General features: G+C 40.6%; 1 protein-coding gene across 1 annotated transcript in view; it reads right to left on the reverse strand.

Annotated features, from left to right (window-relative positions):
• Positions 1 to 12,577, reverse strand: part of ALDH3H1 (aldehyde dehydrogenase 3H1) — a 99,445-nt gene extending 86,868 nt beyond the window's left edge. The window contains exon 1 of the mRNA XM_089394629.1: positions 12,191 to 12,577. Coding sequence (XP_089250755.1) covers positions 12,191 to 12,379 — 189 coding nt within the window. The 5' untranslated portion in view covers positions 12,380 to 12,577. The remainder of the gene's footprint in view (positions 1 to 12,190) is intronic.
• Positions 12,578 to 12,825: the final 248 nt, after the last annotated feature.

The following is a 12,825-nucleotide window of genomic DNA, read 5'->3' on the forward strand; positions in this document are numbered from 1 at the left end:
TTAAAGAATCATCACATTAGCTTAAAGGTTCAATAAGTATTGTCTTGGTTGATCTACTAGTAAAATTTTGGGAGTATTTCCATGCTAACAGTGGGCTGATTTGAATCATATCAAAATCTGGTGCATTATCATTGTGCTCTTGAAATGTTAAAATTGGCAACTAGGGCCAAACTCCATGTGGGTCATCTTATTTATGGCAGCTAATATTTTTCTTGGATTCCTCTCGTCGAGAGGTGTAGGATTGATCTAAAGATCATCCGATTCTGACATGCATTCATGGAGATATGAATTTATTTGTGTTATGGGACAATTCGTCAAGGTCAGCCAACAACCAAATTGCCCCCACTTGTACTCAACATTTTAGTATAAAAAGAGTTGGCTTGCTAGTCATTTGCACACACTCTTCTTGTGATCTCTTCCTCTCCACTTGTCTTTGGGTTTGGTTGGGAGGAGAGATCCTAAAGAGACAATGTTGCCCTAAGGGAGAAGGCTCTACGCTATCATGGAGAAGGCTAAACGTTGGTATGAAGCAAGCCCTAACCGCTAGCCTAATGATGCGCTAAACGCAGTCATGATGAAGAATGCAAGCCCTAAAACGCAACAATGGTTAAGCCCTAAGCGCAACAATGGTTAGGCCCTAAAACACAGCAATGGTTAAGCCCTAAATGCAGCAATGGTTTCAATTGATCAAGGGTTCACCACATTGGGGTTTGTCCCTGGCTGGCGCCACATCTTGTGTCCTCTTGTCTTGGCTTGTCTTCTGCAATTTATGTTTATGTTCTGTCTACATTTTACTATCATTCTAAATGTGATTGTTAATCTGGAATTGATATTGAGCTAATATGGAAAATTGAAGTAAATTTGCCATTAGCATAGAACATACCTAAAATTAACATGAAAGGATTGATCAACCTGTTGCATTGGTTTCTCTCTGCGCTTGAGAATAAACTCTCATTCTTGCATGCTAGCTCTTGCGTCCTTGCATAAGCATTTCACTGGTAATTGAATGCATATATTAGTGCCTTCTTATACTGCATATCACTCAAGTGGATGCCCACCAAACTTGGAGCATAGGTAGCCTAGACCTTGAGCTTGATGTTTGGACCTTCGAATTCCCGAAAAATCACCTCCTTAAAATTTCGCTGCAAGCCCTAGATTTCTACCCTACCTTTAGGGGACCGAAATTTAGGAGGAGAAAATATGGAGAAAGAGGAGTTTGATCACTTAAATCCTTGGACTAGTGCCTAGTCCTTTGGGATATGGAGTCCTATATGCTTTTGAATTGGCCAAAATTGTCCTTAGGGAGGCTAAAGGTTGATGCCCTACCTACCAACCTTCAACATTTACCTACTCAAAATTTATGGAGTTTTATGAAAGAAGGACAAAACTTCATCCAATAGGAACATTCATCATTTTCCACCCAATGAGTAACATATGCAATTGAGAACCAAATAGATTTCCAAAATGATATAAAACAAATTATGGCACAAGAGCATTAAACTAATTACAACAATTCCATACCATAGTTTTAAAAACCGTTCCGGTCCAACCGGTTACCGGCCTAACCAGCCGGTTGGGAGGCTCACCGGTCAGAACCGGTGAAAAAACCCGGTTTACAGCACCCTTTGCCCGGAAAATTGCCCTAACCGGTAAAAACCGGCCGGTTTAGGGCGGAACCGGCCGGTTTATTGCTAACCGGCCGGTTCCGTCCTAAACCGGCCGGTTTATGGACACTGTTCACTGTTACTTCTTATGATCAATAATATTGTTGCTAAAACCAAAATAGGACAGTCAATATCTTGTTGTAACTTGTCCTACATCATTTGAACTTTCCTAATAAATACAAAGTCACCTTCTACAAAAGACTTTCTCAAGATACATCATACACTGCTACTTGTCACTGTTAGTGTCACTGTAAATGATGAAAACCCTTAGTTATGAACTGTGTAGTTTTTAAAATTCTCACTGTGATTAAATATGAAATAATAGTCCCTTTTTTGGTTATATTATCAAGATGCTTTTGCTTAATGTTGTTGCCTTTTGACTTGCAAAGATGACTCCAATTGTTCTTAGTATAACTAAAGCTATGCCTTCAATTATAATGCTCTGAGCTAAAACACAACACTAAATTCAATCATTGGCTTAGTGCATTTTGATACTTTAAGTTGTTCAACAAGACAATGAGATTGCGGAGGGGGTCAATGTCATATATTCACAATGGGATACCTAACAAAGGTGTCTTTTATTCATATATCACATATGTCACTTCAACACTTGCTAATCTTTTGCTTATTGCAAAGTCCGAAAACTCATAAATCCAGGGCTTATCAAGATTCACCAATGACTGCAAAAGGATAGCTTTGATCTGTTCAACAGTCAACTCAAGGATCCTAATAATATTTATTCACCAATAAGAGTTGAAATTTTTCCCTTAACAAGAGATGTCCTACTCCTAACTTCTATAGATTTGTAGAGAGAATAAATATGCAGACTGAAAGACATTACATCCGGCCGGTTTATAACTTAACTGAAGACTTGTAGTAGGCCAATGGCCTCATAGCTTGCAGCATTGTTTTTGGACTTTATAGGCCATTTAGAGCCTCATTTCTTATGTATTTTGCTATTTTGTCGATGATATGTATTGCACTCGGTGCCATTTTGATATATTCACCTTTGCATGGTATATAAATGAGCAAACTTTGCATATTTTGTCTCTATTGGCTTGGAATCATGGTTTTACATCTTAAAAATAGTTTTGTTTCATTAAAAATTAATTATTTAATGTATTTTTTAAAAACCGGTTCGTTTAGACCAAACCAGTCCCGGTTAGACCGGTTCCGGTCGGTAAACCGGTTCATTAGGTGGACCGGTTCGGTCACCGGTTCCGGTTTTAAAAACACTGTTCCATACATGAGACATTATTTCAAGAAAATATTCGTCAATAAGCACTTACAAGATGACAATATGATATATCCATCCATAAATCATGAGATAGCTCCAAAGAAGATCGAAAATTTCAGCTCCAAATGTCAAAATGCATCAAAGAACCCTCCAATAGTTTTAAAGAAAAAGTGTGAGTTCTTTTACAAGAGAAGAATCCAAGTGATGATGATGAGTTCTCACAAATGAGACTCACTTCTATTTATATGAGTCTCTCTAAATCGAATTAGCCTAATGAGCCCCCAAAATTATAAAATAATGTGCTAAAAACAAGTCTTGGTCACAAGCCGACCAAGTAGCTATCACAAGTTATGAATTAGCCATCCATATGCAAGCCGAGTTGATGATGTCATGATGATGTAGGGTTGTTGGAGGGCCACATTGAGTCCTCTAAGTGCCATGATGAGAGAGAGGGCTCCAATAAAGATGAATTAGGGGATGGCCCCTAATTTTCCATGCAAGTCATCATGTGGGGCCCCAAAGTGGGTTTGGGGCACAATTGTTGATCTCATGGATCTCCAAATGAAAGAAAAACTTGTACAATGCTCCATATGAGGACTCTAATGATGTTTCCTGCCCTCCCATGTCTCAAGGGTGACACAAACCTCCTCTGGGCATTACATTAACTGTCATGATCATGCTAAGTCGGTCGGGGCATGTTAGTCCAAGTGCATCATCTTAGGAATAATGTGGGGCAATGAACAAATTGTTGAAGGTGTTGAGAGTGCCCATGGCATGAAATGATGCTCTAACACATGATGGAGTCCCATGGCTCTCATCGCATCCCTTAGGGGTGTCAATATGATCCTCTAGTGGGCTTGAGCCCCAGTTAAGTTGCCCAACTCATGATGAACCCACCTACCAATTACATATAAGATCTAATGTGCTTTTTCACCATCAGATACAATAGTTCATTAGTGCATCTACGTGAACCAAGCTTGTTAATCAAGAGCACATTGAGACTTCATAAAGGGCTTCCCTTCCAAATTTGGGGCTTTCAGCTTGTAACAGTGGTACCTCCCTAGGTAGGAGTGGCTAATAAACAACCCTATTAAGTGTTCCTAGCCCCTAAAGGGAAGGACAAGTCCAAGGTACATCCTTCAATTGATAGGGGTCATGTGAATAATGATGAGATGAATAGGGACATAGGGGTCTCAAAGCCAAATGTTGTGGGCTCAAGGATGGCAATGATGAGAGATGTCCACATATTTGGGTGTATAGGTGTGGAAGGGACCAATCGTGGATACATGAGTTACTCCAACCTTTGTTTTTCCACCCTTCTTCATTTGCCTTTTGCCTTTTCTTGATTTTTTCTTTGTATTACTGCTCGGGGCTCTAGGAGATGAGAGCATGTCGTGTATAATATAAGCAAATATTACCCCCTTAGGGTGGGGAAGTTCATCGCACACCAGGGGTTGGGAAGTGCATGGATTCCTTAATGATGTGGGGGCACTCATGTAGCCCTAGGAACCAAGGTGATGTCCATAATGATAAGGGGGTAGAGCTCATGCTTTGGCTTTTGCCCACATGTTATTTTAATGTCTCGGACATCTTTTGCATTTTATAATTTTATTTTCTTTTGTTTCTTGCTTGTGGTCATGATATGCTTTTAACTTTTTATTTTAACTCCATCAACCTTCAAGGCAAAATTTCCACACTTGACCCAAACATGTGGACAAGGGGAGGGGGTGAACCAATGCCTTGTGGACCTAGTGGTCATGTAGACCCAAACAGGGAAGATGATGATATAGGGCTTGTAATGTGCAGAGGGGAGTGAAAAATGTGCCATGGGAAAACGGGACTGTGTTAGTTTTTGTAGCAACGAATGTGTTCCAGCGTTGAAATTTTGTGGAGAGGCTAGAATACATGAGATCTCCAAAACCCAGAAATCATTTCTAGAAATTCCGCCTAGAAATGACTTAATTAGATTATTAACCAGCTTTTAAATATTTCCTAAGTCTAAACTTAGGGAATATGGTTAATTAATCATAATTGATTAAGTTAGGGCGTGAATGATCTAGAAACTCACACGAATCGACTTCAAGTTAATCCTAGTCATCGATTAAGATTTAGTCTTGGCCGTTAGAGTCCTAACAGAGGATTATAGGAAGAATTCGATGGGCACTTGGAGAAGACACTTGAGCAGTTTGATTTCATGAGCAGATCAATTTCCAGAGTAGCAACAGGCAGTGGCCAGAGAGAGTCAGTGAGATCAAAGCAGTGAGAGAGGGGCAGAGACTGTGAAGCCACAGGAAGGATTCCAGATCCGGTGAGTGCATTTGCAGAGAGGCAGAGAAGCCATAGAGAGGTTGACGCAAAGCTACGTTTTCAGTTCTAGAGGCTGGGAAGGAGTCCAAGAGTGCCAGAGAAGCGTCTTTCTGATCAGCAGAAGGCAGAACGACTTCATCAAAGTCCAGTCTGAGGCAAGACGTCCAACCAGCTATGTAGAGCAACGCAGAGGCTCAGCGAGGCCAAAATTTTGAAGGCAAATTGTGTCGGGAGATTCCCTGTGGGGTGAGGAAAATTCCTCTCCAGATTCTTGCCAGTATTTCTCTATAGGATTGAAAGTTTTGGCATCCAGTTGTACTCGGATTATTTCACTATTGCTTAATATTAAAACCCTCAGTTGTTGCACCGGTTTTCCCAAGTTAGGTTTTTCCAGGACTTTTGTCCAAAAATAACTGTGTTACTTTATGTGTGTGTGCTAACATTTCTTCCAACATTTATTCTTCCGTAGTTTTATTTGTGTAGGTTGCAGTGTGATTATTCGATATTTGTTGTAGAAAACAATAGATGAATTGTTAAATAAATTAACAATTAGGAGAACAATTTCCAGTTACTGCAATAGGATTCCAATTGTGGAATTTCACATGGTATCAAAGTGCAATTGATCAGCCGAAGAGCTAAGAGACGAAGACAGAAGGAGTTTCGTTGTTTAGTGTGGACAGCAGATCAAAACTCTCAAGGGAAGCATAGTCACTTTGCCAGAAGGCCGAGTTACTTGAGGAGATTTGATTTTTCTGAGTGAGGGTCTGAAAAATTCAATCTCTCTAGATCGAGTGATTCCAAAGGCAGAGGGAGCAGTCCAGATTTTCGTAGCGCAGATCTCTAGCTAGCTACTAGACGCAATGGTTTTGCTGCAGTTTGCTAGAGCAGAGCCAACATCAGATGGAAGGAAGAAGAGAACACACTGAGGGAAAAATTTCCTCAGGGAACTTCTAGTCTCAAGAAGTTCGATTTTCCTTGCAGATCAGTAGTCATTGTGAACAGATTTTCTCACTCCGAAAGGGAGTGGGAATAGTTGGGCAGCAGCTGAGCACAAGGGAAGAGGATGTTTTCGACATTTGTTGAAATGGCCAGTGCTGGGCTTCGTGATCAAGACAGGTTGGATGGAGCTTCCAATTATGTCATCTGGAAGGCAAGGATGTCCTTCCTTCTAGATTAGTTTGGCCGGAAGATGTATATTGACGCAGTGGTAACAGTACCTCAAGATGCAGATCAGTTGAAGGAGTACATAAACGAGATGGCGTCGGTGGAGAGATTGGTCCTAGATTGTGTCTGGGATCAGTGGTTTCTCACGTAGCTAGCAAAGATACTGCCAAAGAGATGTGGGATACACTCTCGACGCTATACCAAAGAACTTCTGCGAAGCAGAAGATGTCCTTAGAGGAGAAGTTGAGGCTCATCCAGATGTAGAAAGGGGAAGGCATAGACTCCTTCCTCACCAGGATTTAGGAGGTCCAAGACCAGTTGTCAACTGTTGGGGCAACGCCCCAACCCACAGAGCTAGTGCAATTGGCACTAAACAGTGTCTCCTAGGAGTGGCAAGTATTCGTCCAAAGTATTTTGGGCAGAGACACCTTACCAAGGTGGGACAAGATGTGGGTCGATTTGCAACAAGAGGATTTGAGACGAGCTCTATTAAAGAGCTCCATCAGTGGCAGCAGCAACGGATCGAAGCAGGTGAAGGAGGAGGAGAATGTGGCCCTCACATCGAAGGGTCCAAATCAGGGGTAGGGGGAGCAGAAAAAGAAGAAGAAGGACCTGTCGAAGGTCAAGTGGTTTTGATGTGGTAAACTTGATCACTACAATACCCAGTGTCCTCTCAGGAAGAAGGGCAAGGAGGAGAAGCAGGACCAGCAGGCAACATTAGCAACGATCGATAGGCTTTCCTCCAGGCTGGAGGAAGACTTTGCCATGTTTGTTGCTATACCTCCAGGAGTGAGGTGGGGAGATTGGGTGTTGTAGCCCCAAAGCACTACAGATGGGCAGGGTCCTTGAGGAGTCCACCTCTTGGATCAATACCTTGCTATAGGGGCCCACAATTTTCAGTAGTAGGATGGATCAGTGACAGTTGATGCAATCAGATGTCAAATTGACAGATGCAGAGACTAGTAACAGTCAGATGCTGAAGACCGCAATGCAAAGTTGGCAGCAGTGTAGTTGGCACAGTGCAAAGTCAGCAGCAACACAGATTACTCAGTGATAGTGCAGATGCTAGTAGCAGTTAGAGACTTGGGAGATAGATGCATCATATTGATCACAGTTTATTCAGTATTTAGGATGCTTCTCAGTTGTAGCTGTTGCAATTGCAGTTGTTGCAGTTGCAGCAACAACAAATGAGAGGGAGTTGCAGTGCAACTGTAGTGTTGGAAGCAATTCAGCAGGGTCATCAGCAGCACAAATGCGGCGTATATCAGAGTTGCGCGGTAGTTGGTGGGCAGCAACAACCTGACATCAGCAGCATGACAGGAGATGATGCAGAAACAGGGTGTTGCTATAGGGTGTGCAGTAGCACTTGAACACATTCCTCGCTAAGAAGGAGTGTTAGTTTTTGTAGCATCGGATGTGTTCTAGCCTTGAAATTTTGTGGAGAGGCTAGAATACATGAGATCTCCAAAACCCAGAAATCGTTTCTGGAAATTCCGCCTAGAAATGGATTAATTAGATTATTAACCAGTTTTTAAATATTTTGTAAGTCTAAACTTAGGGAATATGGTTAATTAATCAAAATTAATTAAGTCAAAACATGAATGATCTAGAAACTCACGCAGATCAACTTCAAGTTAATCCTAACCATCGATTAAGATTTAATCTTGGTCATTGGAATCCCAACAGAGGATTATAAGAAGAAGTCGATGGGCACCTGGAGAAGACACTTGAGCAGTGCGATTTCATCAGCAGATCGATTTCCACAGTAGCAGCATTCATTTGTCGGAAAGAGAGCCAGTGAGATCGAAGCAGTGAGAGAGGGGCAGGGACAGTGAAGCTAGAGGAAGGATTCCAGATCCAATGAGTGCATTTGCAGAGAGGCAGAGAAGCCACGGAGAGGCTGACGCAGAGCTGCGCAGTAGCCTCAAGAGGCAAAGTCGATTTGCTGGGAGAGATTGTGTTTTCAATTCCAAAGGCTAAGAAGGAGTCCCAGAGTGTCGGAGAAGCATCTTTCTGATCAGCAAAAGGCAGAACGACTTCATCAGAGTCCAGTTCGAGGCAAGACGTCCAGCCAGCTACGCAAAGCAACACAGATGCTGACGCGGAGGCTTAGGGGACCGAAATTCTGAAGGCAAGTTGTGTCAAGAGATTGCCTGTGGGGTGAGGAAAATTCCTCTCCAGATTTTTGCTAGTATTTCTCTGTAGGATTGCCAGTTTCGGCATCCAGTTGTACTTTAGATTATTTCACTGTTGCTTAATATTAAAACCCTCAGTTGCTACACCGGTTTTCCCAAGTTGGGTTTTTCCAGGGACTTTTGTCCAAAAATAATTGTGTTATTTTATGTGTGGGTGCTAACATTACTTCCAGCGTTTATTCTTCCGCAGTTTTATTTGTGTAGGTTGCAATGTGATTTATTTAGTATTTGTTGTAGAAAACAATAAATAAATTGTTAAAGTCAATTAACAATTAGGAGAATAATTTCCAGTTGCTGCAATAGGATTCCGGTTGTGGAATATTCACAGACTGCACTACCAAAATCGGGGTTTCCCAACTCGTGCCCTTCCTGAAGCTGTAAGCCAATAAGGGAGATCCCACGGGACTAGGATTAAAGCTTAACCCCCCCCTCCATTTAAGGTAACGGAACAAAACTACAGTGAAAAACCCTCCTCCTTCCAACCCACCCAATAATCCATGCCCAATATCCCCAAGGAAAAGCAAGCATAAGTACCCAATTGCACAATGAAAAACATACCTTTAGGATTGGATTGCCCCCCTTCAAAGGTATGCTCTTGACAGATGGGCGAGGGGACATGATTGGCTTAGGGAGCGGAGATCAAGTGGCACAATACATTGGCTACACTAGTGGCTGCTAGGGGTTATTGGTTGTCGGTTGAAGACACATCTAGGAGAAAAATTCTCCTATGGGGTCACCCATTTTTGGTGGGTAACATGCACTAACCAGAGAATGGATGAGAGGTATTTGAGGCTAGCTTGTGGATTAGAGTAGGGGTTGTTGGCTGGCAAGCTTCATCAGAGGATAAAATCTTATCCTAGGGTTACCCATGTATGTGGATGGGTAACAATCCCAAAAGCCATTGTCCAAGTTGTGTTTAGGGTTGTGTTAACTCCCAAACTTGCACTTTAAATGTTACAAAGTCCTTTAACAAAGAAAAACAATAGGGGCACCTAGGAAGATTTCCCAATGTCGCCACAACAATACTCCCTCTTGCTTTAAGCTAGTTCTTTCTCAGCACAAGTGGGAAATCCTAGAAAATAGATATCTTTGTATTTTTAGAATAAGATCAATGGTGGAATTTTCCAAAGCCAATGTCTATCCAATTTGGGATATATAGTCAAGGTCAATGAACCAAAGGGTTTGAATATAATGAAGAGGTGCAGTTAGGGTGTTAAGTTTTAACAATATGCTCTAACCAACCATAGAGATATTTTCAATACAAAGAAATTAGAAGGGGGTTGCTCCAAAGATGCACCTCCCAACACCTGTAAAATAGCCAAATCTATTGTGCAACCATGAATGAGGAAAGGGGCAACAACCTCTTAGTGTGTAGAAATGATAGTAGTAGTATATATTAAATGAACAATGATTACAACAAGAGATAGGGTGGGTTACACCCATAGTATTTAAAACCGGAACCGACGACCAACCTGGCCACTTATCAAACCGGTTTTTGAACCAAAACCAAAGAAACTGGTCTAGTCAAATCTCAAAGAACCAGTGTTTAAAAAAATACATGAAATAATTTTTCTTATGAAAAAAACTATTTTTAAGATTTAAAACCAGGATTCCAAACAAATAGAGACAAAATATGCAATGTTTTCTCTTCTATATACCATGTAAAGATGAATATATCAAAATGGCACTGAATGCAATACATATCAACAACAAAATACATAATCAATGAGACTCTAAATGGCCTCTAGAGTCCAAAAATAATGCTATAAGTTATGGGGCTACTGGACTAGTAAAAGTCCACATATCAGCGATCAACATGATCACTCATCATGATCAAACTCATCACCACTACTCAACATGGGATCATCAACAAGAGCTACATAAACATCATATGGCTCAGAGTCTGAGGACTCCTCATACTCCTCTTCAACCTCAATAGTAGTAGTAGTAGCAACAAAACTAGACAATTGTTGATGGCCCTGATGGCCCTGATATGTGATTTCCGGTCCAATTGTTGATGTAATGTCAATTATTCATGTTCTCTCTTTTCTCTTGAAGAATAATTCATTCGCTCTGGAGTCTGGATATAGAGGATCATCTTCTAGAGAATTTTTTTTGTGGAAAAAGACCATTAAGAAAACAAAGAGAAAAATTATCTCCTTTCAAATTGATTTTCAGAGAAATAAACAAGCTTTAGTACACTGGTTCTTTTCTGCCCGCTAAGAATACAAGGACGCTAGATTGGTTCTTTTCTGCCTGCTAATTTAAGGGCGTTGTATGCCAATGTCATATGAAGAATAATACGGCAACATCCAATACTTATCAATTTGTGGGATGCGGTGCATCCAACTTAATGTCCATGACGGTGCCACTATTTCAAGGGACAAAACAATACAGCTTTAGTTAATTGGGAATATTCTGCCTGTTAATATCAGGGCATTAGCTTGTTTCTTTTCTGCCTGGTAATATAAGGGTGTCAGTCGTATACAAAGACTAATACAGCACACTTATTTCATCATCAATGTATGATCGGAGGGCATCGAAGGAAAAGGTAAGGCATAGATTTGTTAAAAGGGAAAATTAGCTTTTGGGTCCAGAGGAAAGTTAAAGCAGAAGACTAAATCCCTTGCAAATGGACATAGATACTTTAACAAGGTACCCATTATCATTAATTTAAAAACAAAACCAAGATTTAGGTCAGGTATACACTATTATTAATTTAAACATAAAATTAAGATTTATCATTAATTTAAAGATAAAATGGAGGCCTTCATGACCAACCAAAAGAGTCTTTGACAAAGTACCTATTATCACTAATTAAAAACTGAACTTCATGACCAATCAAAAGAATCTTTGACAAGATATCGATTGTCACTAATTAAAAACCTTGTCATGATTAGCAACAAACTAATAAATGTTATATATGCTGGAATATATACCTTTGAATTTATGTTTGGATATATGCTGTTAAAATTTACTGGTATAAATCTTACATATACGGTTATACTATTGGATTTTAACCATAACCATAGATATTTCAGCATATACAACATCAACTAATCTGTTAAAAAAAATGACAATTGACAAGTAAATATTATTAAATGTTGTATATGTTTTGAATGTATACTGTTAAAAATCCAATAATATATCTCACCATATACAAATATAAGAAAAGGTTGTAACAGTATATACCTCAGACAACATATATCCGAGCATATACAACTATACCATTAAATTCGGCCACTATATTTCTCACCATAAATTCCGTGACATATATCTCAGCATATACCGTATTTATTGGTCTAAGAGATACAGCATTTAGTACCGCTGCTGGTTGTTTATTGATCACCGTGTTTTTAGGCAATGTACCAGCTATCATTAATTTAAAGACAAAACCGATCTCTTCATGACAAAACCGACAAAAAACAAGGTCTTCATTAATTCTTCGAACTGACAGAAAGAGGTTTTCATTAATTCAAAAGACGACCACCACCACTATTAATTTTTCACATTGGAAAGAAAAATAGCGGCATAATTCTTTGAATGTTCTTATGCTGATTTCCCATGAGGCGGCAACAATGGAGAACGAGAAATGCAGACAAGAAGGGGCCAAGGGTAAATACCTCTGCAAAGAAAGACTCGAAGGGAGGCTTGCAGATATCTTGACTGAGAGCCTCTATAATCTCATTCTCATTTTCATTTACCAGCTTCATGGTTTGCTTGAGCTGAGCAATTCTCCATTCGTAGCTTCTTGTCCGGCCGGAGGAAAAGGTATCCCGAAGCTTTCTCACGACACGAGCTGCGTCGGCCATCTGATCTGAATACAGTGGCAGGAGGAACAGAAAGAACAGGTGTAGTAAGAGTGAGAGTAAGAGGAAAAGGGTATAATGTCCTGAAACTGATGGACCCCTGGGTTAGGGCATTTATAGCTGGTCCTGTTGTGGCGTGAGGAATTGAAAAACCGCCACTTCCAACTCTATTTCTCCCCTTTTTTTTTCTCCATCATTCACTGGTTCAACGGTGAATGCCACCGCCGACGGGGCATTGCGCCGGTCTTGGATCGTCGGAATTATTTTGGAGGAAATCTTCCTCTCCAACCGGAATGAGTGGTGGATGCTTACGCTATCAACCACGTGCAAGGCTTAGAGTGTTCTCAGCAGTCAGCATAATGGAAGGCCGCTGTCGTTAGTGGAATGAAAACAGTGGTGACCGGATGATACTCGATGAAGACTTGCTGTCCTTTTGATCTGTGTGTAAC

The sequence above is a fragment of the Pinus tabuliformis genome, chromosome 1_2 (genome assembly GCF_031772625.1).
Source record: "Pinus tabuliformis cultivar Carrire ecotype Pingquan chromosome 1_2, CPIR1, whole genome shotgun sequence".
NCBI classification, from domain to species: Eukaryota; Viridiplantae; Streptophyta; class Pinopsida; order Pinales; family Pinaceae; genus Pinus; species Pinus tabuliformis.